This window comes from Mustela nigripes, chromosome 7, assembly GCF_022355385.1.
Source record: "Mustela nigripes isolate SB6536 chromosome 7, MUSNIG.SB6536, whole genome shotgun sequence".
NCBI classification, from domain to species: domain Eukaryota; kingdom Metazoa; phylum Chordata; class Mammalia; order Carnivora; family Mustelidae; genus Mustela; species Mustela nigripes.
Window position 1 is genome coordinate 53,994,950 of NC_081563.1, and position 27,099 is coordinate 54,022,048.

The 27,099-nt window shown below is 41.1% G+C and overlaps 1 protein-coding gene and 1 long non-coding RNA gene across 3 annotated transcripts in view; one reads left to right on the top strand and one right to left on the bottom strand.

Annotated features, from left to right (window-relative positions):
* The window catches only part of LOC132021488 (uncharacterized), a 175,844-nt gene that overhangs the window by 17,357 nt on the left and 131,388 nt on the right, over positions 1–27,099 (top strand). The gene's annotated exons all lie outside the window — the stretch shown is intronic.
* Positions 20,182–27,099, bottom strand: part of ANTXR1 (ANTXR cell adhesion molecule 1) — a 212,953-nt gene continuing 206,035 nt past the window's right edge. Inside the window, exon 18 of the mRNA XM_059405947.1 lies at positions 20,182–24,074. Within this exon, the coding sequence (XP_059261930.1) occupies positions 23,859–24,074 (216 nt within the window). The 3' untranslated portion in view covers positions 20,182–23,858. The remainder of the gene's footprint in view (positions 24,075–27,099) is intronic.

Consider the following 27,099-nt stretch of genomic DNA (forward strand, 5'->3'; position numbering starts at 1 on the left):
ACCCTGGAATCATGAACTGAGGTGAAGGCAGACACTAAACCAACTGAACCACCCAGGTGCCTCATAAAATATATTTTTATGTATTGGTGGATGACTTTCACTTCTTGTTCGTGCCTAATTTCGCTGGCTAGGACTTCCAGGGCTATGTTGAATATGAGTGGGGTGAGTGGGCACCTTGTCTTTCTCCTGAACTTAGAGAAAAAACTTTCAGTTTCTCACTGTTGAGGGTGATATAGGCAGTGGGTTTGTCGTTTATGACCTTTATTATGTTGAGATAGTTTTCTTCTGTAGCCAGTTTATTGAGAGTTTTTATCATGAAAGTGTGTTATATTTTGGCAAATGCTTTTTCTGCATTGAGATGATTATATGCTTTTTATCCTTCATTCTTTTAATATGATGTATCCCATTAACTGACTTGTGTATGCTGAACCATCCTTACATCCCAGGGCTACATCCCAGTTCTTCATGTTGTTGAATCCTTTAGTTGCATATTGGATTGCATGTAAATGTTCTTATTTTCAAGAGCCAAATTTAACATAAAATGGCTGTCAGTAATTGAACTGAAATCAATTAAAGCAAAAATTACTTAAAAATTATTGCATCAGGGGCGCCTGGGTGGCTCAGTGGGTTAAGCCGCTGCCTTCGGCTCAGGTCATGATCTCAGGGTCCTGAGATCGAGTCCCGCATCAGGCTCTCTGCTCAGCAGGAGCCTGCTTCCCTTCCTCTCTCTCTGCCTGCCTCTCTGCCTACTGTGATCTCTCTCTGTCAAAAAAATAAAAAAAAAAATTAAAAAAAAAAAAAAAAAAAAAAAAAAATTATTGCATCATTTTATTTTTATTTTCCCTGTCGCATGTTTATTGCATTGTATCACTTATGCTCCATTTTCCTTGCTGTTTGTTCCATTGAGTATTGCCCGAAGTTGGTACTCACATCTCCTTAGCAGGTCTGCCCTCCTAGTAAGATCTCCTACTGACTGTTTTTCTTTTTTCCCCAGTAAAAGCTTACCTGCTCTATGTTCGAATCTTATAACAGGAATGTCACCCAGCTGTCCTTGTTAAAAAAAAAAAAAAATCAGTGAGAGAAACTTTTCTGGGGCTCATATGCTATAGCCCTACTGGGTTCCCAAAGGCTGCACCAACTGATAGTCTGGGAACAGGGGCAGTGGGGCTTGTGTTTAGGGACAAGTGAGGGGTGGTCGTGACTGGGCAGGCTTGGTCAGGGTTTGGAGACTATGAGCAGTTTACCACTTCCAGCTTCAAACCTAAGTCAAATTCCTCATCCTTTCTAGGGTGGTTAGTCCTCTCTCTCCAAGGTCATCACTCGAGAGATTCGCTCCTTCAGTCCTATTTGGAAAGCTCTCCCTTTACACAGCAACATTTTGGGGTCCAGGAAGAGAGATCTTGCTGTAAATCCAGATGCCATCAGGCCCTGAGGCCTTATAACTCTGTTTTTCTTTTTTTCCAGTGCAGTTCGTTGTGTAGCTAATTCTCATTGGTTATGCTGAGGTGAGGATTCTTTGGGATTTTGGAAGAAAATATCCTCACATTTTCCATTCCTTTCTTCCCAGAGACAGTTTGCTGGCAGAGTAATGGCCACCTCTCTCGGCAGCCAGATGAGAAACAGAGCTTAAGGCAGAGGCGAGAACAATGCCTATGTGGCCAGCACCATTCCTTGGTCTTTTTTTTTTTTTTTTTTTAAGTCTAGGAAAATGCAAAACTTAAAAAGGACCTAATCTCTGCCCTTTGGGAAGAGAAGACTGTGGCTGACATGTCAGATGCCACGTTCGTCTTTCCTCCTGGGACATGGATGCTCGCTATCCACACCACAAGTCCTGACCTGGGTGTCTGATGGGGGAGGCGGCACATTCGAGTGCTCTGAGGCGCAGTGCCCTGCCTCCTCCTCGCCAAAGACAGACTCACCTAGGCCCTGGCCCCAGGGATCTCTGAGAAGTGCCCCTATTGTGGTGACAGCCCCATCTTCCAGTCTGCGGCCACCCAGCACACAGATGTTAGGCCCCTAGCCATGGTCGCCAAATCACTCCTTGGTGCTGCTTCCCGCTGAAGTCAACTCTGATGCCAGAGGGACAGTCCTCCCCTCACAGGGCTTCTGAAGGCCATTAACCCATGCTGCCTCACACGGGATCTCTCACTTTCCATTGTGCTTAAGGAATTGCTCTAAGTTTTGAAGAAAACAATAAAGATGGTATGTGTACACTATTACAATAAAAAAGCATACAATGTTCCAGAAAACCAACAATGAAAACCTCCTGTCTCTCAGGCCACCCACCCGAAGCCCTGCTTCCCAGAGGTAACCACTCATAATTGTGGCTTTGTTTTTTTTTTTTTTTTAATGTAGTTTTTATATTATTTTATTTTATCATGGTTTAACGAGTGAACTAGTCCTACAAGGCTTGTTATTAAAACAGCAGTACAATTTTCTTTTTGAGATGATGAAAATGATCTAAAATTAGAATGTGGTGATGGTTGCACAACTCTGTAAATACCCTGAAACCCATTGAATTGTGTGCTTTCAGTGGAAGAACTTTACGGCATGTTAATCATATCTCAATAAAGCTGGTAAGAAGGACAATAAATACTTCCAACAAAAGCAGTCTCCTGACCGCCCGTGCCCCCCAGCTTTCCCCACTTCACAGAGGCAACCGCTTTCAATTAGTGTGATCTTTTCCTCCACATTTCTAAACGAATTTGCTTGTGATGCTATTTCTCGATTGTTCGGTTTTAGTCATTTACTATTGACTTCATGTTAAAAAAAAATATGAGGTTCTAACCTTCTTTCATATACCTACCCTGGCCCCCCGCTATATCAAATGCACACTTCCCATCCCCCATCTTTCTAGTGCAGTGTTTTTAATATTTTGGTTAGCTCAGTGTTCTGTGTTCACATTAGTATGAGAACAAACACTCCGTTGGCAGCCGCTCAGTTGTGTGACATAGAGGAAGACTTTCCAGGGTTTCACTGATTCTTAGTTTGTCAGCCTCCTATTTTCCCCCCTCCCTCACTCCTGCTTCCAGTTCCTGGTATTACAGATTTCCAGATCTTTTGCGGTATCCATAGTGTAAATTGTTGTGGGACTCTCTCTATGTTGTGGTTTTAGAATACAGTTATTATTAATTTTTTTTTTTGAGAGGATCTGTAAGTCATTTATCATGCATCCATCTGCTGTCCAATTTCTGAAATTTTGTTGCGGTTTTCTCATCACCCATTCCCTTGTATTAAAATCAAATTTATTGAGATACAATTAATATTCCATACAACTCCTCCATTTAAAGTGTACGGTTCAATAGGTTTAGTATATTCGCAGAGTTGTGCATCCATCATTTCAATTTATTTTACACTTCAATTAATTTTTCTTTGTGTGTTTATGCCTTAAAACTCTTCTTTCTTTCTTTCTTTCTTTCTTTTTTTTTTTTTTTAACTGTATCTGTAGTGGCATTTCAGGAGCTAGTAAAGGCTAACACATGTATTCAATGTGTCATATTTCATCAGAGCTTCTACTTAATATCTACTTACCACTTGATTTATTAAACTTAGACATTATTTAATGGCAATAATAGATGAAGGTTGAAGTCGTGATATAGTACTACTTTTAGTTCCTTCATTAACTATCCTTATAATTTTAAAGACTTTGGTCACCTTTTTATTTCTTGTTATATCAACTAGACAGCATCTCTTCTCTCTCTCTTTTTAAAATTTATTTATTTATTGAAATAGAGATAGAGAGAAAGAGAACATGTGACTGGGGGGAGGGGCAGAAGGAGAAGGAGAGAGAGAATCTTAAGCAGACTCCCCACTGAGCACAGAGCCTGAGAAGGAGCTTGATCTCTAGACCCTGAGATCATGATCTCAGTCTAAAGTAAGAGACAGACACTCAATTGACTGAGCCACCCAGGCACCCACTGACTTCTCTTCTTTTTCATATACATCTCTCTTTCACTTATATCTCCTTCACCTAAATCTCTTGTCATCCGTAATTTTCCCTCTGCATTTTTAAAGCTAATACAGTCATAACTATAGTCAGTATTAATTTTTTATGCTTTGCCTATATATTGATCCAAAAATAAAATCCATAATAAAAATTGTTTATATTATAAATATGTACATACTTTCATTGCATTTGCACCTAGAGCTTTTTTTTTTTTTTTTGCTCAGTTTTAATTTTTTCCTGGAATTTTCAACTGACTTTCTTTTCTTGCATTGTCTTCCCGAGTTAAAAGCTTCAGTTCTTCTAATTAACCAAGAATGGTATCATATCTAGAATCCACCTTTCTCCTTGATTTTCATTCTCTGAGGGGCCACTGCTCTCTTGTTCCAATCTAGACTGATTCCTTTCTCACTGTGCTGAATAATTTTTATCCTGGATCCTTAACCATCCTGGTTGACTCTCATTTCCAGGATCATGTGGATCTTCTCTTGTTTTACTTTCTTTTTTCTTTCTTTCTTCTTCTTCTTCCTTTTTTTTTTTTTTTTTTTTTTTCCTGGAGCACATCCTCAAGTATATTAATAAAAAGGTGGTGGGGCGCCTGGGTGGCTCAGTGGGTTAAGCCTCTGCCTTCCCCTCAGGTCATGATCTCAGGGTCCTAGGATCTAGCTCCACATTGGTCTCTCTGCTCAGCAGGGAACCTGCTTCCTCCTTTCTCTCTGCCTACTTGTGATTTCTCTGTGTGTTTCAAATAAATAAAAATCTAAAAAAAAAAAATAGGTGGTAAAGTTTTCTTTCCCTGAAGGTCTCAAAATATCTTAATTTTATAATTCAGTGATAGTTTGGCAGGGTATATAATTCTATGTTGAAATTAAATTCTTCTCAGAAATCTGAAGGCTTTGTTTCAGTGTTTTCTAGAATCCCATATCTCTGATGTACTTTCTGAAACCAATCTGGTTCCTTTCCTTTCCTTATTTTTCCTTTCTGGAGCTCTTAGGATTATTATATTTTTACTTGGGGGTTTTGAAATTTCATAACATGTATCTTTGTCTCTTTTCCTCTCTTTCCTTTTTTGAAGTGCATTTAGTTGACCCTTTAATCTAAAGATTCTTCAATTCTGGGATATTGGGGTACCCTTGAACTCTGGGAGACTGGAGTACTATTTTAAAAATAATTCTTCAGCCGAGCTTGATTGGCTCGGTTGATTAGGCAGCTGCCTTTGGCTCAGGTTTTGATCTCAAGGTCCTGAGATTGAGCCCTGTATTAGGCTTCTTGCTCAGTAGGAAGTCTTCTTCTCCCTCTGCCTCTCTCTCTTGCTCATGCTCTCTCTCTCTCTTTCAAATAAATAAAAATTTTTAAAAATTTTTAAAAATAATTCTTCATCTGGAATATTAGGGTACTATTTTAAAAATAATTCCACCCCTTCTCTGTTTTCTATACTCTCCCTTTTTCACCCTGGGACTTCTATAGGTCAGATGGATTGATTCTCTATGTCTTTTGTCTTTTTTTCTTTTATTTAACATTTTCCTTTACTTTTATTCTCTTTGCTAGGAAATCTTCTTAACTTCATTTTTCAATCATTCTAATAATTTTAAAATTTCTTCTTCCCTTTATACAGGGTATCTTTTTATTTTATGTGATGCTGTCACAAATCTCCCTGAGGATCCTAATCAGAGATCTTTTTGTCTCTGAATTACCCATTTCTTAATGTTTATATTGGCCTTTCTCTTTCACAGTGTAGGTAGATTTCTCTCTCTCTCTCTCTCTTTTAAAGATTTTATTTATTTACTCATGAGAGACAGTGAGAGAGAGAGAGGGAGGCAGAGGCAGAGGGAGAAGAAGGTTCCCCATGAGCAGGGAGTCCAATGCGGGACTTGATTTCAGGACCCTGAGATCATGACCTGAGCTGAAGACAGACGCTTAATGGACTGAGCCACCCAGGCACCCTGGTAGGCTTCTCTTAAAAGTCTAGTGAGGCTTTAGTTATATTCAAGGGTGAGGCAATAGAAGAAGTCTACATGTGGGGGGGGGGAGCTTTTCAACTGGCAGGCTTTACTTTAAGGAAGGACAATGGGCAGGAAGTTGGATCTTACCAAGGAGACGCCAAATGCCCTACTGTGGCCACTCTTGTTTTCCGCATTTTGTCTACTCTTAAGAGGGAAAACCCCTCTGTTTTGTTTGTCTGGAGTAGAGAGAGGGTGATTAGAGAATACCGTTCTGCTAGGAGTTCTGTACAAGGTAGAGAACCACTCTTCTGTATACAGACTTTCTATTAATCTCCTCGTTTTCAAACCTTCATCTTACTCCCATTCTCTAACACCCGGCATTTCTGGGTCAGGAGCCTCTCTGGGAATATTCAGGGTAAGGGTCTCCCTCTTCAACTGTGGCCCCTCCATGAGTCCTGTAGGCTGTAGCATCCTTCTTCCTGTTTCATGCCTCACCAGCTCATTATGTATTATTTTCTGTCTTTCAGAAATAATACATTTTGAGTTTATCTTTGTGTACGGTGTAAGAGAATGGTCGAGTTTCATTCTTCTACTTATAGCTGTCCAGTTTTCCCAGCACCATTTATTGAAGAGACTGTATATTTTTCCACTCTATATTTTTTCCTGTTTTGTCAAAGATTAATTGACCATAGAGTTGAGGGTCCATATCTGGGCTCTGTACTCTGTTCCACTGGTCTATGTGTCTGTTTTTATGCCAGTACCATGCTGTCTTGGTGATCACAGCTTTGTAATAAAGCTTGAAATCAGGTAACGTGATGGCCCCAGCTTTATTTTTGTTTTTCAACATTTCCTTAGCAATTTGGGGTCTCTTCTGATTCCATACAAATTTTTGGATTATTTGCTCCAGCTCTTTGAAGAATACCGGTGGAATTTTGATCGGAATGGCATTAAAAGTATATATTGCTCTAGGCAGTATAGACATTTTAACAATGTTTATTCTTCCGATCCAAGAGCATGGAATGGTCTTCCATCTTTTTGTGTCTTCTTCAATTTCTTTCATGAGTGTTCTGTAGTTCCTCAAGTACAGATCCTTTACATCTTTTGTTAGGTTTATTCCCAGGTATCTTATGGTTCTTGGTGCTATAGTAAATGGAATAGATTCTCTAATTTCCCTTTCTGTATTTTCATTGTTAGTGTATAAGAAAGCCACTGATTTGTGCACATTGACTTTGTATCCTGCCCCATTGCTGAATAGCTGTATGAGTTCTAGTAGTTTGGGGGTGTAGTCTTTTGGGTTTTCCATATAAAGAATCATGTCATTTGCGAAGAGAGAGAGTTTGACTTCTTCATTGCCAATTTGGATACCTTTTATTTCTCTTTGTTGTCTGATTGCTGTTGCTAGGACTTCTAATACTACATGTGTTGGAGAGGATGTGGAGAAAGGGGAACCCTCTTACATTTCTTGGTGGGAATGCAAGTTGGTGCAGCCTCTTTGGATAACAGTGTGGAGATTCCTCAAGAAATTAAAAATAGAACTTCCCTGTGACCCTGCAATTGCACTACTGGGTATTTACCCCAAAGATACAGATGTCGTGAAAAGAAGAGCCATCTGTACCCCAATGTTTATAGCAGCAATGGCCACGGTTGCCAAACTATGGAAAGAACCAAGATGCCTTTCAAAGGACGAATGGATAAGGAAGATGTGGTCCATATACACTATGGAGTATTATGCCTCTATCAGAAAGGATGAATACCCAACTTTTATAGCAACATGGATGGGACTCGAAGAGATTATGCTGAGTGAAATAAGTCAAGCAGAGAGAGTCAATTATCATATGGTTTCACTTATTTGTGGAGCATAACAAATAGCATGGAGGACAAGGGGTGTTGGAGAGGAGAAGGGAGTTGGGGTAAATTGGAGGCGGAGGTGAATCATGAGAGACTATGGACTCTGAAAAACAATCTGAGGGGTTTGAAGTGGCGGGGGGGGGTGGGAGGTTGGGGTACCAGGTGGTGGGTATTATAGAGGGCACGGATTGCATGGAGCACTGGGTGTGGTGAAAAAATAATGAATACTGTTTTTCTGAAAATAAATTAATTTATAAAAAATTTTAAAAAAATAAATAAATAATAAAAAATCCTGGAACACTGAAAAAAAAAAAAGAAATAATACATTGTCCAATGGTGTGACATGATCAGTGTTGTGTTTTAGAGGCATAACTCTGCAGCCCCTGCTTGGAAGACCAAAGTCAGGGAACCTGAGAGCAAAGTAGGGGATGGTTGCACTATGTATCAGGGAATGGATGATGGCCCCTGAAGTTAGAAGGGAAATGGGACTACAATGGAAGAGGTTATTATTTATTCCAGGGGCAAAAATCAACAGAACTTGGTCACTAACTAGATGTGGCAGCAAGGAGAAGGTAGGGTGGCTGAGCCACTGGTGTTCAAGATAAGCATGCTTTGGAGGTGGGAGAGAAAGAGGTTGTACCCTGGAGGCGACTGTACAATATCCAGGTAGTCATGTCCCAGGAGTGGTTGAAAGGATGGATCTGGAATGCTGGGGAGACATCTGTGTTGGCGGTACAGAGTTAGGAGTCATTAATTCATAAGGAAAATTGAAATCATGGAATGGATATGAAGAAAATATGTGGTATGAAGAAAGCCAAGGTCAGAGTCTGGGGAAGCATCATAATTTGTGAGGACTGTGCCTAAAAAGTTGGTGGATGACATCCTTGAGAAGTGGTGAAGGAGTGTGAGGTAGAGGGAAAAGTGAGGAAGATTCCAGTACTACCTCTGGGCAGCTTTGGTGTATGGGGCCGGGGCTGTGAGGGAGGTGGCCTCAGGGAAGAGCCGGGTCTCCAAAGGGCAGGGGGAGGAGGCCAGTGGTGAAGCAGAACTCAAGAGAGATTTTCCCAGAAATGAGGACTCCAGGGGGAACAGAAGAAAGGGAGGATAACATTTAGAAGTGATGGGGTGGAAAGAGGCCACTTGACTGAGAGTTCAGTGACCGAGGGCACCACAGCGTGGGGCAGGGGTGGGGTAAGGGAGGGTTGGGAACCATTCCAAATTGGCCTCTGTTCTCTGAGCTATTTCCAGCCTCTAGTCTTCTCAGGTGGCTGCCTGTTGCTGCCTTTATAGAGCTGCAGCGCGGAACCGGAGTCCCTAAAGTGCTGATGTGTAGAACCACTCTGTACATCTACATCTACATAGTTGGCTTCCCCATGACTCCAGGACAGATGTAGAAACAGTAAGTGTGGCCAGCCAAAGTAAGCAGAGAGCCTTACAAATCTAAATCTTCTTTCTGTTTTAACTGGAACATCAGGACCCAGCTTCACTCCTTCAGTCTGTTCCAGTCCAAAGGAAAATGGGCCATCTCTCGCCTCACATTTTTGAGCAGAGCGTGACAACTGCATGCCACATGCCTGATTGGCTAGGCTGGACCACCACACGTCCCAGTGCCTGGTCACTCCCAAGGAGGCCTCCTTCCAGACTCCATGCAGGTGTCTTGATTGGTTTGAGGGTCTTTTGAACTTCTCACAACAGCCCATCTAGTAGATATTATATTGGTTTTGTTTGCAACTAGAAAAAAAGGAAAATTAGGATCCCATAAATACTAAGTGGGAGAAGTAGAATTTATCTTATTAAACTTTTATTATGAAATATTTCAGACAAATAGGAACATTCCAAGCATACCATAAGATAGTTCTATAAGACTTTAACCTTAAGCCATCTCAGCATCAGATTTTTTTTTTTAAAGATTTTATTTATTTGACAGATAGAGATCACAAGTAGGCAGAGGCAGGGAGAGAGAGAGAGAGAGGAGGAAGCAGGCTCCCCGCCGAGCAGAGAGCCTAACGTGGGGCTTGATCCCAGGACCCCGGGATCATGACCTGAGCTGAAGGCAGAGGCTCTAACCCACTGAGCCACCCAGGCACCTTCGGCATCAGATTTTTATTTTTATTTTTTATTTTATCTTTTTAAAAGATTTTATTTATTTACTTAACAGAGAGAGAGAGAGAGAGATCACAAGTAGGCGGAAAGAGAGAGGGGGAAGCAGGCTCCCTGCTGAGCAGCAAGCCCAAGGTGGGGCTCGATCCCAGGACCCTGAGATCATGACCTGAGCTGAAGGCAGAGGCTTAACCCACTGAACCACCCAGGCACCCCAGTGGCATCAGATTTTTAAAAGAAAATATGAACAAATCCAGTTGAAGCTCTCTGTGTCTCCCTTGCTGATGTTTTTTCTTCTCCTCTCTTTAGAGATAACTACTATTTGAAGTTAGTGTTTATTATTACCTTGTAAATATTTATATTTTTATTATATATACTATATTAAAATAATCCATGGTATTACAAGTGTTTCAAGAATGGTATCAAAGTGTTTTTTTTTTTTCTTTCTGGATTCTACTGGAGTGCTTTTAATATAACCATTGGAGATTATAAGTGGTTAATTTCAGCTTTCATTGAGCAATCAGCTATTGTCAGATATGACATGAAGGGAGCATAGGCTCTGAAAGTTCAGTGTTTCACAATTCCCTTCCAGCCCTGTTAAGTCAGAGTTCTAACTCCTTACCTCCCTAATTTTGATGTTTAAGTCAATTTCCTAGTTCCTTAGATAATATTACAGGCTTTATTATTGGTAGCTTTTCTTGCTCAACTATTTCTTGCCAAACCATTCAGTGTAATGAATAAAACATGAACAACATTTACCACAGTGCAGAGGTGGGTGTGGAAGGTGGGGGGAAATGTGGATCAACTCAGAAGTCAGAGGACATATGGGTATCAGAATCATCTCAACAGTGTTTGCAATAGTCTCAAGGCTCTTTTTTTAAATTTAATTTTTAAATGAAAAAAATTTTTTTATTTAAGTAATCTTTATACCCAGCTTGGGGCTTGAACTCACAACCCTGAGATCAAGAGTCGCATGCTCTTCTGCCTGAGCCAGCCTGGTGCTCCTCAGGGTTCTTTATACTCCTATTTCTTCTTCTTCTTCTTCTTTTTTTTTTTTTTTAAGATTTTATTTATTTATTTGACAGAGAGAGATCACAAGTAGGCAGAGAGGCAGGCAGAGAGAGAGAGGAGGAAGCAGGCTCCCTGCCAAGCAGAGAGCCCGATGCGGGACTCGATCCCGGGACGCGAGATCATGACCTGAGCCGAAGGCAGTGGCCTAACCCACTGAGCCACCCAGGTGCCCCATATACTCCTATTTCTTCTTGATGAGTTTCTTCCATCTGGCAGAAAGAACTCTTCTAATATTGAATCCTCCAGGAAGTGGAATGTTTGAGTTTTATTGAAGGTTTTTTCTCATGTTTTGTCTGATATTTTCCATGAATCAAAGAAAATGAAATTAAAAAATCACAGCCATCTTCATCAGTGATGAGCTCTTCAGCTTCTAGAACAGTGATGTACAGTGTTTTCTGTAGAATTCCAGAATATCCAGAATTTTCTGCAGTGTTGGAAATGTTCTGTATCTATGTTGCCCAGTACAGTAGTTAGCAGTCAGTAGTCACATGTAGCCATTGAGCACTTGATAAGTAGCTAGTGTGATGAAGAACTGAATTTTAAATTTTCTTTCATTTTTAAAAATAATTTTTTTCTCTCTGTCACTTCACAAAAATAATTTAAATTAGAATAGCCCCATGGGTCTAATGATTACTGTACTAGACAGTAAAGTTCTAGAGGGTTTAGACCAATATGTGTTGGGAGAGTTTCAACCAGTCTTAATAAATCAAATGAGTTCACATTATATTGCAATTGATTTATTTGCTCTTTCGTTTCTGAAATCTGAAGTTAATACAAGACATTGCATAGTTTGGAAACTATTGCACAGACTGTTGTTTCTTCAAGCACTTCTGTTAATCTGTCGTTCGTAGTCAGCATATCTTTGTGATTTTGTTGCTGTTCATACGCACCAGGTATCGGTGGCACATCTGCCTGCAGCCCTCACTGGCCCTTGCCTCTTAGCTCATTCAGCCCACGTCATTCTCCAGCGTCACTGAGGCTGACTCGGTTCTTAGTTTCCCTCCATTCTGGCATAGCCTGACTCTGGGAGATGGGCAAGACTGGAGACCAGGACTGGGCCTACTTCCAGTCTTGGTTTTGGACCCTGTACAATCAGCTTTCATTTCTTTAACTTTTATTTTGAAATAATTTTAGATTTACAGAAATGTTCCAAATAGCACAATGGTGCAAAGAATCCTGGAGTGTGTTGGTTACCCAGATTCCCATGCGTTCATGTGGTTAATACTTTACCAATTTTGTTGTATTCTCTCCTCCCCTTCTATATGCCTGTATCTATGTCTATATCTGTATCTGTATTTATATCTATTATCTTTCTCTCTGTACATCTACATGTCTGTATAGATGTGTATATCTATCTTTTTTTTTTTTTTAAGATTTTACTTATTTATTTGAGAGAGAGAGCAGAGTGAGAGAGAGAGCGAGAGAGCACAAGTGGGGGCTGCGGAAGGGGCAGAGGGGGAGGGAGAAGCTGACTCCCTGGCAATCAGGGAGCCTGACTCAGGGCTCCATCCCAGGACTTTGGGATCATGACCGGAGCCAAAGGCAGATGCTCAACTGACTGCTACCCAGGTGCCCCAGGAAGATTTTTTTTTTTTTAAATCTACATCCAATGTGAGGCTCAAACTCACAACTCTGAGGTCAAGAGTCACTTACTCTACCAGCTGAGCCAGCCAGGCCCACCTAGGGAAGATTTTTAAGTTACTCAATCAATCTATCTATCATCTTTAATTTATTTTTATTGTACATCTATGTTCCAGTGTTATCTTGCACTTGTACTTTTTTGGTGTACCAATCCTGGAATTAGTCATTTTTTCAAGGACCAGCCTTCATTTTGATGATCACATGTTTGTTGAGTGAACAGGAGACAAAAGCCAACATAAGAAGCTGGGACCCTAAAAGGCAACTTACAGTGTGAATGAACTAGAAAATACTCTGACTTACAGTTAGTAATAGCAAGGAAGACCTTGCTTTTCCCTGTTGGGTTAAGGGAGAAAATTTTTTCTTGAAAATTCTTAACCACAGGCTGGCACTAACTCAAGTTTGTAACCCAAATTTACACTACCTGCATGATTCTAAATACCTTTAGGTTAGCATTTATTTTAAAACAGTTCTGGATTGGCAATGATTCCAGATTTTTAGAAGAAGCAAACATAAATTTTCTTTGGAGAAATGCAATCACAACACAAACCTCAGAGTTTTCCATGAATAAAGTTCTGAGGAATGTGGGCTCAGAGTCAAAGTCAAAAAGCATTTAAGGAGACAAGGCACTATATGCAAAAGTCAGCAGGAACAACAAACCACAGAATCAGGCCAGCAAAGCTTTTAGATATGGGAATTATTGGATACAAAATAAAAATTAAGCATGTTTAATATATTTAAAGAAAGTAAAGTGATTCAAAATTTAAGGTACAGTGCCTATGAAAGATAAACAAGCATATTTGAAAGCCAACCAAAAATAACTTCTAATAAAAAACAAACATAAAAACTGAAATTAAAAAGAAACCTCAACTGATGATTTAAATATATTAAACATGCTTGATTTATATTTATGGAAAACATAGAGCCACCTCACCGATTCCTTTCTGCGAGCCATTCAAATCAGTCAGAATGTGAACATCTGTGTCTTTCAGTAGGTGAATGGATAAACATCCAGACAATGGAGTATTACTCAGCAAGAAAAAGATGAGCTATCAAACAATGAAAAGACTTGGAAGAAACTTAAATGTGTATTGCAAAGTGAAAGAAGCCAATCTAAAAAGTCTACACACTACCTGATTCCAGCTCTAAGGTATTCTGGAAAAGCAAGACTATGGAGACCATAAAAATATCAGAGGTTTCTGGGGGTCCAAGAGGAGAGAGGAGGTGGGCGGAAGAGGTGAAGCACAAGGGATTTTTTAGGGTCTCAGAACTATTGTGCATGATACTGGATGAGATGGAGTGCATACATGTGCATTTGCAACCCAAAGAGCGGCCTCTGATGTAAACTATAGACTTTAGTGTCAGTTATAACAAATGTACCATACTAAAGCAAGATGTTCATAATCGGGAGAACTGTGTACGGAGAAGAGGGGATGTAGGGGAATTCTCCATGTTATCTGTGAGTTTTCCTGTAAACCTAAAACTATTCTTAAAAAATAAAATCTATTCATTTCCAAAAAAAAAAAGGGAGAAAAGGAACATTACTAGTAGTTCAGACTGAAGCAAGCCGAGGTGAGGAGATCTTCTTACCCTGGACGGAACAAAGCCCTTTCAGGCAGTTGTGAAATCTCAGAACATAAATCTACAAATAAACAGCTGCTTCAGTGACTGATACATTAATGGGGATCACAACAGCTTGACTGCTGATTCTGGATTCTTGCTGTTTCCTCAATGAGCCACGACAAAACTGTCGAGTCTCACTCTATGCATTTGTAGAAGGGCAGGGAGTCTCGTCCTGAGACAGGACATTTGATAAACAAACGAGGCAAATTGGAGCTGATCCTTCTGGTGACTGCCAGTGCTGGCGCCTTTTTTTCCTTCTGGCACCTGCCCGAAGTTCCTGGCATCTACTCTTATTTTTCCTCCCAGGCCAACTGCAAAAAAGGGACTTGACCTCAGCTGACATAGAATGTGGAAGAATGTGTATGCATTGAAAAGCAATCCAGGGAGCTGACGAAGTTAATGAATTTTTATAGGAATTCATTCAATACCACCCAGTGAGAGACCATGCTTTGCATATTTGCTCAAAGGCAATGGGGAAATGAGGACTTGCTTATTACCTCTGGTTCTTGAAACAAAACATTGTCTCAGATACAGCTTCCATTTCTATTGTTGATTTGCTTAAACATTGGATGTGTGGAGATTCTTCACTGACGTGTTTGTCCATTTAACTAGCATTGGTTAACTACCGTATGACAGACACCAAATGTATAGAATGGACTAGAGAGGCTACACCAATTTATGTTTGCTGTAGTGCCCGAGTGTGGGGGTGAGAGATCCCTTTTTCTTTTTTCTCCTTACTCTCGCCTTGGCAACTCCTGCCCTTCCATTTTTCTCTACCCTTTTCTTGCTTTTTCCTGGGAGTTGAGACCTATCTGATTGGTAAGATTTATTAGAACCTTCCATTCACAGACAGTGCTACTAAGGGGCACAGTCATTATTAATTTGAAGTACTTTTCTTGTGTTCTCTTTTCTTGAATCCATCTGAAATCTGTTTTTCTTTGCAGCAGAGATAGGAATTTCACCTTATTTCCCCCCAACTAGATAGCCCCTTATTAAAGAATTAGTCCTTGGATATTCCACTGTTACCATAAACTAAACTTCCATATATCATAAAATTGTTCTGTTGTATTACCATATACTGGCTATGTTGTCCATTTTCTTTTCTAATTAAAACTTAGAATCTGCATTTGAAATTATTTAAAAATCTTTCTAGATTTTTTTAATTGGTCCTCATTTGAATTTGTAGATTATTTGTGAGAGAACCAACATTTCTTCAGTATTAAGTTTTCCCATTAGGGAATGTAGTACCAATCTCCCTCTAATGAGGATAGTTCATAAAATTTTATAGTTGTCTTCCTATAGGTTTTGTACATTTTGGGGGGTAAGTCTAATTCTTCTTAATGTACATATACAATTTATATATAAAATATAAGTAATATGATTGCATATAATTTAGAAATATTTTCAAAATATAAACGTGTAATTTATATTTTTTCTATTATGAATGGGTAGTTTTCAACTTGCCCATGGTTATTGATGGTGCTGATGGTGTACCTGGCCAGGTCACTGGCCTCTTACTAGTTGTAAAAGTTTTAAGATGATTCTCATGGAATTTTTAGGTAGGCAATGATACTGTCTGAAAACAATGACAATTTTTTTTTCTTCCTGATATTTACAGTTGCTTTGTAATTTTGTGTTATTGCACTGGCTAGAACCAAAGGTGAACAAGAATGGTGATGGCTAGAATCCTTTCTTTTTTATTTTAAAGAGAATACTTCTAGTGTTACAGGGTCTCTTAGTTCTTATCCCAGATGCACCAAAGAATTGGAGATCTGAGACCAGAATAGGTGGAGAGAGTTTATTGAGTAGATAAGTAAAGTATACTTTCAGGAGTAGAAGCAGGCTACTGAGGGGGAGAAGGAGGAGCATTGGGAAGCTCCTCCTTTTAAGCTTGCTTTGTGTACATGTAAATTTAGCCTTGATTGACATTTTTGATTGACAACTGGTGGTTATATAACATTTTGGTTTCTACGCTGTGCGTCCCCATGATGCATTCTGTTATAATTGTATTTATTTATGTGTTGTATACTTACGAGTGTTGAATAAGCTTTTGTTTGTGACCTTAAAAGTAAGGACTAGAGTGCAAGTTGCGCCTTTTGTAGGCATGTTCACAAGGACATCTCCTTATGGCTTTTGAGCCAGCTCTATATATTTCGACATTAAGTATAACGTCTTTGTGGGGTTTTGGTGGATACCTTTTATCAGGTGAAGAAAGCTTTTTTTTTTCCCCTATTCCTAACTTGCTAAGAAAAGTAAAAGCATTTATTTTTTTATTTTTTTTAAAAAGATTTTATTTATTTATTTGACAGAGAGAGAGAGATCACAAGCAGGCAGAGAGGCAGGCAGAGAGAGAGGGGGAAGCAGGCTCCCCGCTGAGCAGAGAGCCCGATGCGGTGCTCCATCCCAGGACCCTGGGATCACGACCTGAGCCGAAGCCGGAGGCTTTAACACACTGAGCCACCTAGGCACCAATAATTATCTTTATTTTTTAAAACAAATATTGAAAAGGCTATAAAAACATTGAGCTAAGCATTAAAATCAAACAGTCTGAGCAGGTAACAGATGGAGTGGGCAGGGCCCGCTCAGAGTGTGCATTTGCTTCGGTACCTTTGGTGAGGCCCACAAGGAGTGGGCTAGAATCAAATCCTCCTGGACCTCTGCAGGTCTTATTCCTCATAGCAGTGATTACATCACTGGAAGAGATACAAATGTAAACGAGTGTGAAAGTCTTTCGAGCAAAAGCAGGGCAATCAAACATGTGTTACCCAGACACTGACGATGTGGATGTGTCTGTGTGAGCACCGAGAGGCGATCACTACACCCAGGTCTGCACAGAGAGATAAGAAGGCAGTCAGCTGAGGCATCAGAAAGGAATATTTGTAGCAAAAACTTAAATGCTTGTTTGAAGCAGGAAAGAAAATTAATCTTCCTAAAGAGACGATTTGAGCCCACCTCTCACCTTCCCTTCTCCTGTTGTCTTCGTTTCTACTCTTCGGATCCTGACTTTTGAATCCCTGGGCCACATGGGCAGAGACAGAGGCTGCTTCCTGTGGAATCCACCCCAGCTAGGGAGAAACCTGTTACTGCAATTTCAGATGCACGTCAGAGCTTTTGCATCCCCTTATCTACAAACCACTTTTGGCATTCTTGTGGAATATTTATCTGTTTCTACAAGAGCTTGGTTGGAAATGCATATTGTCATTAATTTCAAGTAGGTTTCACAGAATCTATAGGTGTCCAGTAAATACTTTTCAAACGTAAAACTAAGCAAAAAGACAGGCGCTCTGTCTCCTACAGAGTTGGGGTGCGGCTCACAGGGAAGGGAAAGTTAAAGTGCTCGTATTTAAAAAAATGTGAAGAGAGATGGCTGTACGTTTTCAGTGGTTCTTGGGGATGCATTTTTGAAAGGGGTTGTGATGGGTGGCTGAGTCTTGCCTTAAGACTTCCCTTTCAGGGGCACCTGGGTGGCTCAGTGGGTTAAGCCGCTGCCTTCGGCTCAGGTCATGATCCCAGGGTCCTGGGATCGAGCCCCACATCGGGCTCTCTGCTCCTCGGGGAGTCTGCTTCTTCCTCTCTCCCTCTGCCTGCTTCTCTGCCTACTTGTGATCTCTGTCTCTCAAATAAAAATAAAATAAAATTAAAAAAAAAAAAGACTTCCCTTTCAGAAGAAAATGAATGTTTTCTGGACTCTTAGCACTCATACCCAACATTTCTTTACTTTAAAAATGTTTGCTAGCATGCAAACCACTTCACTACACAAAGGAAAATGTCTTTTATGAGTTATATTTATTTTAATGTTTATAAGCAACTAGTAACTAAAATGCCCATTAAGGTACTGAACGTGCACAATTAGTTGAACATCTTTTAAAATTTATGATCTATTTTATTTTAAGGAGAGTGCATGCGTGCACATGCCTGTGCGTTGGAGAGGGGTAGAGGGAGTCCGAAAGGGAGAGAGAATCCAGCAAACTCCCCGCTGAAGGGGAGCCTAAAGGGGTGGGTGTGGGGAGCTTGATCCCAGCCTGAGCTCATGACCTGAGTGGAAACCAAGAGTCAGATGCTTTACTGACTGAGCCCCCCAGGAGCCCCTAATTGAACATCTTTTAACAGAATTTTGTTTTGAGCTCTTAAGTGACTTAGGCAGAATTTTGTTAGCTGTTGGTGTTGCCTTTTAAGTACATTGTGAAATGATATTTAAAAGTAAATAAAGGAGATGCTGCACAGTTTCGAACTACAGAAATTAAAATGTCCCGCTTTCAGTGAAGAAGGAAGAATTTATATAATTGACCATTTGGATGTTGAATAAAAAGGACAGGCAGTTACACCTAGTGGAATTATAAGGCTTCTGATTTGTTTAGATATAAATTTTATGAGGACATGGTGGTTAAAGCCAACATAGTATAGTTGTAATCAGAGTACACCCATCTGTTTTGCATATAGCCATGCTTGGTTATTCTAAGCACTTGTTTGCAATGTGTTTAGAAGGCCAAAGTGTTATATTGGTGGTTCTACACTTAAGTGAGACTCCAGAGAAACATATTTATCTGAGGGCATAAAATTTGGATTAATGATGAAAAACTATAGATCTCCTGCTTAAGTTCACAGTCAGCACCTGATCAGTGACCTTATTTCTGTCTGTAATGGTCCCTTTCTTTGTTCAACTTAATGCATTGGAGCCTTAGGGTAGTTGAAGAGATTTCATGAGAAAGTTGGTTGGTAATATGAGCAATATGTAGGATTTAAAAATTCTTCATAAGATAGAGCAAATATTTTTTCCATTTCTAGTACTTGCCTTATTTTATTTGTTACCCTTAAATTAAATACAGCTGAAGTTAATTTTGGTGCAAGGAGTAAGGTAGGGCTCCAAGTTTTCTTTTTCCTTTCAAATTGCTAGCCAGTTATCTCAAAACCATTTAATGATTAAAGATATAATTTAAAAATGTGCCTGTGCCCAAAAAGCTATTAAAAAGTAAAACGATTGGAATTTTGGAAAAAGTGTGGCATGATTTTCTGTTTGCAGTTGGTTTTATTCCAATTAAGATGCATTCAAGGCTTAATGAAGTTTTGTTCTTAAGGTTAAAGAACAAACTCAGGAACTAGAAAGATGCTCAGCTACCTACAAAAAATTTAAATGGAGGAGCTGCGTTGAAACTGCAAAGAAGAATTAAATGATTTGTATCAGAATTGCAGATATAATGAAAATATTTTGAGGTATATACGGAAGGAAGGGTATTTACTGCCTGGCTTCTTTCTTTTTATGGTTTTTTTTTTTTTTTTTAAGATTTTATTTATTTACTTGACAGAAATCACAAGCAGGCGGAGAGGCAGGCAGAGAGAGAGAGAGAGCAGGAAGCAGGCTCCCTGCTGAGCAGAGAGCCCGATGCGGGGCTCGATCCCAGAACTCTGGGATCATGACCTGAGCCGAAGGCAGAGGCTTTAACCCGCTGAGCCACCCAGGCGCCCCATCTTTTTATAGTTTTATTTACTTATTTTTAAAACTTAAATTCAATTAATCACCATATAATGTATTATTGGCTTCAGGGGTACAGGTCTGTGATTCATCAGTCTTATATAATACCCAGTGCTCATTACAGCATAAAAACTCAGTGGTTGCCTGGTGTCTTGAGCAGCTGCAAACCGCTGGAGTCCTTGCTATGTGAGTCAAATCAGTCACAGCCACAGATCTTGTGAAGGCAGCCAGATACAATCCTAACTGAACCTGTAGTTTTTTTTCTGGCTGCTTCTTTGTCTCCACTTTTTACTTTATATTTTCATTTAGCTTGGTTTACTTTTTAAATTTTAAAACAGTTACTAGAAATAGAGAGTATTTTGAATGTTGGACAGCTGAAGGAAAAAAATGGCAATAATGGAGACAGTAAAGAACTTAAATAATGATTTGAGAAATACAATTTAATTTGCATAACAACAGTCATTTTATTATCATCGAAATGTTAAGCCCTTGAACAATCTACATTTTATTTTCATAACAAAGAGACGAATAGCCAGTAAAAGAGATGATTTTAGGAATTTATTTATTTTTTTTTTTTAAAAAAAGCAACTTCCAGAGTTTGTCATTGTGCAGGGTTAGCCCAGTCTCCTATAGCAGGGTACAGTGATAACTGATTTTTTATAACAAAGACTCACTCGAGATCCATAACTGTCTTCTGAATTATCATGGAAAGAAGAAAGAACTAGTAGAAGAGTTTAATGTTAAGTGTATTTTAAAAAATCATATTCTAATTCTTTTAAGTTGGTTATCCAAGTACAATAATATAATAGAGCTCAGATAACTAGAAAAGGTAATTGACTAGAATACCCCATTCCCATCTGGTGTGCATTAACAGGCTTTTCACTGCATATATCTTTATATAGTTCTCAAGCTAATTCAACCCATTTTACACAGCATTAATTGTTTTTATTGAGTTGGCATTGGGCTGAAACTTACTATCTCACGATTATTATTATTTTTTCTAGTTCTTTGGTGGATTTTTCTCATATGACAGTGTTTGGACTCTAGTGTTTATGAGACATCAGAATCATCTTGGCCCCTTTTAGTGCTATTTACAATGAGGTGACCCATGGCCAGATATCCAAGTCTATTCATTAATTTGCCCACCTGCTCTGTTCTTGACCTTGGTCAGAGAGAGAACTTCTACAGTCTCACTGGAGTATGTGCAGAGCTCCAGGCCAGAAACTGTTTGTAAGCTGTTCTTCAATGGAGAGGACCATGGAACTCAACGTTCTTATTAATGCTGTGCAAACAGGGGTCTCGTCATTTTGGTAACTATTTGTACATTTAGAAAAGCAATACAGTCATGGGAAAACCAACAAGCACAGCTTGGTAGAATAACCTGCCATGAAATATCATTGGCTTTATAATAATTTACTACAACCGTCCTTTTTATTCACACTGGATAGGAAATGCTTCCATCTAACACATGGAATACGAATATATACAACAAAAAATTGGTTTTTATTTAAAAAAAACTTCACAAGGACAATAACATGGGGGTTGAAAATATAATTTTGTGCAGTTTCCTGATGACAATCATATGTCTGCTGCCTTTTACAGGGAATGATACAAGTACTGATAGATTTATAAGTCAGTTAAAGAATTTTGTCTTTAACAAAAATGTACGAGCCTATATTGCCTTATTCGTATAGTCTAGAAGTTTCACCTTCTCAAATGTAAATTCTGAATGACTAGGGATGACATGATGAGTCCATTTTAAGGACAAACCCTGCTAATCCTCTTGGAGATCAGCACATCTTTGCAGTTCCCTATTCATCCGAAAGTTCACCAAGACGTGGAAACTGCACAGGGCTTCTCATTAATGTGCCGCTGAGATCTTGAATGGTGCCCGCCATCTTGTACAATGTCTGTATCTTGGCTTGAACTTTCTTATGGCCGCAGTGAGTCAGGCGGCAGTGGTGTGGGGTGGACTGTTCTGTACTGCCAGCAGTCAAAACAGTTGCCATGGGCTCAACGTCTCTATGCTGTGAGCCTGGGGAGCCCATTCTCCTACTGAATGGTTTGCCGGAGACCAGTAATGTCACTGTAGGCGACTGAGACATTGCGGCCCCTGGTTCATGAGGGACTATACTAAAGAAGCTTCGTGTTGTAAGAATAGACAATACAGGCCAGGATGAGCGGGTGGCAAAGGGAGGTTGCTTTTCTAAGGCCTGGAAACCATCTCTGACTTTAGCTCTATGAGAAGGCGGGGCATTTGGAAGTGGCAGGCTGGGAGAAAGGCTGGGTCTGAGGTACACTTAGAGATGTGTCAGTTTGGCATTGGTGCTGTGGATTTAGTGCATGTGGTCCCCCACTAGGGCACTGCCGAGATCTGTGTTCCCCTGACTGTACCTTTTATGCCCAAGGATTCCCCATTCCTCCAAGCAATTCCTGTTTGTTTCTGCTTTCTAAAGTGGGGATGGAAAATAGGGCTCATCTCTCTCTCAAATTCTGACTGGATTAATGGTGGCTCCTTGAACTTGTGGTGTGAGGACTGTGAAGAAATTGTTGGGCTTCATGGATAGTGCTATGATTGATGAACAATGGCTGCCATGGCTATAAGAATTGGTGTTGATGGAATGCATGCCAGGTCCTTATATCTCTGTTCTAAGTAAGGTGTTAAGAATCAGGCTGGCTTGATAGGTTCTTGAAGGATATTTGGAGACCATAATCCAAAGCACCAAGTTTATATTTATTTTATATTCTGCTTTGTTCCAGAAAAGATTTAAGACTTTGAGCAGTTTGGGAGAGGAATTTTAAGACCTGCAGAAAGCTGGAGGGGGAGATAATTTTGATTGGGGATACCGGAGGCCCTCTGTTTTCACCCTGGATGATGAAGCCCAATGTTTAGAAAGCGATTATAGGGCTTACTGATGGCAACAGATTCAGAAAGACTTGGAGGAATGGGTTGGATCCCAGGCCTGGTGGGAATTTCAGGCAGAACATCTAGTATATTCCTCCTGGGTTGACAGCTTATATTTATGAGTATGTTGAAAAGCCAAGGAGAAATATATTTGCATCTACACATACATGGCTTTTTTTGTGTGGTTAATTAAAGAACCTGGAGATGGTTTCCATATTATGTTATGACCATTGTCTCTCAACTCTACCTACAAATCTCTGGTATACAACTTTACCAAGAAAGAAAGAAAGAAAAAGAAAGAAAGAAAGAAAGAAACCAACCACAGAGATTGTATGGTAGGTGCTAGTGATGCCATTTTGGGAAGATCAACGCACATTTGTCTCTGAAAAATGGGATTAGTCACTTTTTCATATCTTACGTGATTTAAACCGAAGCCTAATCTTGATTTTTAACATGAATCATTAACAGGTTGCTCTTCAACAATGCCATTGTCTGTTGATTAGTGGACCATATCGGGCCAAAGCCAGCCACCGCTAGCTGCTCGTGGCCTGTGGGTTTTAGAAACTGTCTGATGCTCTCATCAGTACTCTCCAGTCAATGCACACACCTGATTTCACTTACACAGCAACGTGGCAACATAACTTTTTCCATCTGTAAACACCTGCTCTCTTTCTCGCTTGGAAACTGGGAGAATTGGAAAGGAAAATAAGGCATATGTTTTTACTCCTTCGCAAATCCCAGGCAAACATGCTTTTGGATACCTGTCTGATGTTGAGTTTCTTGCCACAATGGGGACCCCAAGCTTTTCCTAAAGTTGTAGGCAGAGTGTTTTCACCTTCTTGAGTGAAGATTCCTTGGTTCCTAGACCAAGGGTCCAGGGTCAAGTGATGGAGGTGGAGGAGGGAAGGCAGCATTTAGAAACCCAGCAGTGTTACTTCTTATCCATCCGACTGTGTTTCACCCTCAGAGAAATGATTTTCTTATTGGTCTCCATGAGACCAATCCCATTTAAGAGCATCTCAGCAGTTTCACTGTCTCTGGAACCTTCTAGAGATGATGGCTGGCTGGTTATAATTGTGACTGTAGGTGCCTCATCATTTGTTTTCAGGCATTTCAAAATTTCTGTTTCTTCTGCTGATCACAATTGTCGATGCATTGGCATTACCTACCAATTTTTAAGGTGTGTGAAGGTCAGTGGGCTTTATCACCACTCATTTCCAAAGCAGAAGCCTCCCCTAACTGGAAAGACTTATTCTAACACCACAGAGGAGCCTCCTCCCCAAAGTTTCTAAGAGCCCAGAGCGTGAACTTTGGGTTCTAGACAGAAGGTCTAGGGGGAGGTCGGGAGGGGGGTGGCGCCCTGTTGGGAGGTGGAGCCTGAGGAGGAGGGGGAAGGGTGGAAGGGGGGGGGGGAGGGGGGGGGGGGGGAGTATAAGGGGGGGGGGGAGGCGGTGAGGTGGTGTGGTAGGCGTTGTTGAGAGGGTACTTGGTGGGCTGATTGTTCTTGACTCTGGTGAAGTTGATACAGCGCCCCTGGAAGAGAATCAGAGAGAGGGACATGTGAGCTGTTATTTGCTGTTTACATCAGGGCAGAAGGGAGGCCAGGTGAGCAGCTTGAAAGAAACATGTAGAAAGCAGACACAATGTTTATGACAGTACTCTCCTGACATATGGTAGAACTTAACAAATAAATTCCCCATTTCTTTTTTTTCTGGGCTTACTGGGTTGTAAAATTATTTGTTATAATTCATTTTCCCTGAGGGTCTCTCTCAAAGGGGAGGAAGAAGAGGGAACGGACCTTAACTGGACACGCGGGGTCAAGCTGTTTACAGAGGTCATCGGATTTCATCTCAACAGCCTTGCCAGCCAGGAACTGTTATCAAATATTCTAGTTCATAGGTGGGGAAACTGAGGCTTAGAAACGGTAAATGCCTTTCCCAAGGCCACATAACCAGGGAGAGGTGGCGGTTGGTGATTGAATCCCAAAGAGGCTCCAGAACCTCTCTTTTTGCTGCCACATTCTCATTCTCATGTCTTCTAAGGAGGCAGGGGACTCCACATTTTTTAAACAAAGGGAACTTGTTTCAACTGCTTTTGGTGATACTCCTAAAGGCAGTAGCAGGCAGACACCATGAGTTTTTCCTGTACTGTAATTCGAGCTCAGTCCGTCTGTGATCTGTGCTGCATGAAGGTGGCAAACCAGGGTGACTCTAAGAGGTGCTCATGCATTTGCCTCTCCCAATCAACTTCTGCCCCCTTAGGCCATTGGCGCTGAGGGGTGACTTAAGGAGGCAGCTCCCCTTCCTGCTGTGGACAAGATACCAGTCGATACAGCTTCCCCCTCCATGTCCCTGCCATCCCCAAAGCTCCGTCATAAACGATTTCTCCTGCTCTTGATCTTGGTTGGGGCAGTCCCGCTTCTTCCAGATGCTGCCGCATCTGTTCAGGCATGCTTAGGTTCTTAAGAGTTAGAGCCTGGGGATATTTCATTGTAAAGCAGACATCTGCCCTGAATTCTGCTTCCCTAGCCTTCCCCTGCTACCCTCCTTCCTGGGGACCTCACTGGACAATGCAGAGCAAATACCTAGAGGCCCTACAGCAGCCTCTAGAAAGTCCGGAACCTGCAGCCAGCCCAAGTAGCCCTCTCTCCTTTGTGGTGTTACCTCTCAGCTCTCCAAAGTCAGTCCTGCGTGCCCTGCCATCTTCCTCCCCCCAACAGATGACATTCTCCTTCCTGTGCCTGTGCTCCGTTCACTTTTGGCATCAGAATCTCCTGCTTTGCCTGGGCAGGATGTGGACCCATCCTAGTGGGGTCCTAGCCTTCCTCCAAATGTCCTGGGCCTGCAGGACATCTTGTTGTCCCTTCTACTGTGTGTCCTGGATGTCTGCAGAATCCCTCCCCACCAAGGAGGTGGGGTGGGGGCACGTGACTTCCGGGCTGTCCTCCCCCTTTCTCTCTCTCCTGCTCATCCTAACCCAATACGACGCTATACTGGGGCTGGAGATGGTGGGTGGGTTTTTCCCAGCTTCACCCTCCAGGATGGGTGCCCAGCACGGGGCATCTGCCCTGGATGGGCTATGTCTAGAGAGGCTGGACTTTCCCTTTACAGGCCTTTGGAGGAAGGGGTCGAGGGGGAATGAAGAGGGCGAGTTTGTGGAATTTAAGGCACAATCACCTATAGGAGATACAAGTGCATGACCTGAGACGTGGCTCGGGCCGAGAGTCATAGCAGGGGCACGATGCATTGTGGGAGACAATGGAGGCTGAGCCAACCTGGCCTCACATGCACCCACCCAACTCATCCGCATCCTAAGTCAGTCCCTTCCTTCCCCCTACTCCTCCCACCCCCCAATCTTTCCCTGATGACTTCAGCCTTCATGTAGCCTTTTCTTCCCTCCTTGGATTCTCTAGTTACAGTCTATGTCACACACAGAAGCCTGCAAACTATAATCTCTAGTTGTTTGATTGGTGAATGCCTTGCCTCCTTGATCAGATGAGAAACTTCTGGAAGGCAGCAGCCTTGTTTTGCACTCTGCTGCTCCACCACTGGCTTAGGAATTACAATGCCATATTTAGATGCCAGCACCCCATTCCCGAGTTTGCATTTCATGAGGTTAGAACAAAGCCTAACCTTGTTAAATTCTGATTGGGGGCTAGCTAACTGCAGAAATAAGTCCCCATCTCCTCATGGCATTGCCCAGAATTCCCAGGTCAGTCAGTGTGAAGCTCTTACAGGTTAGGTTGACTTTGTAACCCAGTGCTATAAGTTCCCAGTTGTCCAAGAAGCCCTCCTTTTTTTTTTTAAAGATTCGATTTATTTATTTGAGAGAGAGGGAACGAGAGAGAGAAGGAGCAGGGGCAGGGGGAGGGATGAGGGAGAAGGAAGGCTCCTCTCTGAGTAGGGTGCCCAATATGGGGCTTGATGCCAGGACCCCGGGATCATGATCATGACTTGAACCGAAGGCAGACACTTAATGACTGAGCCATCCAGGCACCCCCTAAGCAATCCTCTTACAGCTATTAAAAAAAGAGAGACAACAGGCCTAAAATGGAGTCACCTATGCTAATCCCCATATCAGCAAATCAAGATTCAATACCTAACTTAATTGCAGTTTCAAACATTCCCAGAAGTGTAATCTTAAACCTGTCAATCTGGAATTTCCTGGTCAGCATTAGTGAGGTAATCTGCCTGAAAGGTCCCTTCTGTCCCTCAAAGAAAGATGAGGTAACCCACTCTTTCCTGTCCCTGCCCCCTTCTGCCTATAAAAGTCTCCATTTTGTACAGCTCCTTGGAGCTCCTTTCTATTTGCTAGCTGGGATATAGCCTGATTCATGAATTGTTGAGTAAAGCCAATAAGATCTTTAAATTTTATTCAGTTGAATTTTGTTTTTTAGCACGGCTTTATAAATCTAAGCCTTGGGAATAGTTTATTTATAATTCTGGATAAAGCTCTTTCCTTCAAGAATGTTAAAGTCCTAATGATTACCATCTGTGATAAATTCCTGTAATGGACGACTCAGAGTTGGGATTTACTGTACTACATATTCTGCCCTTTG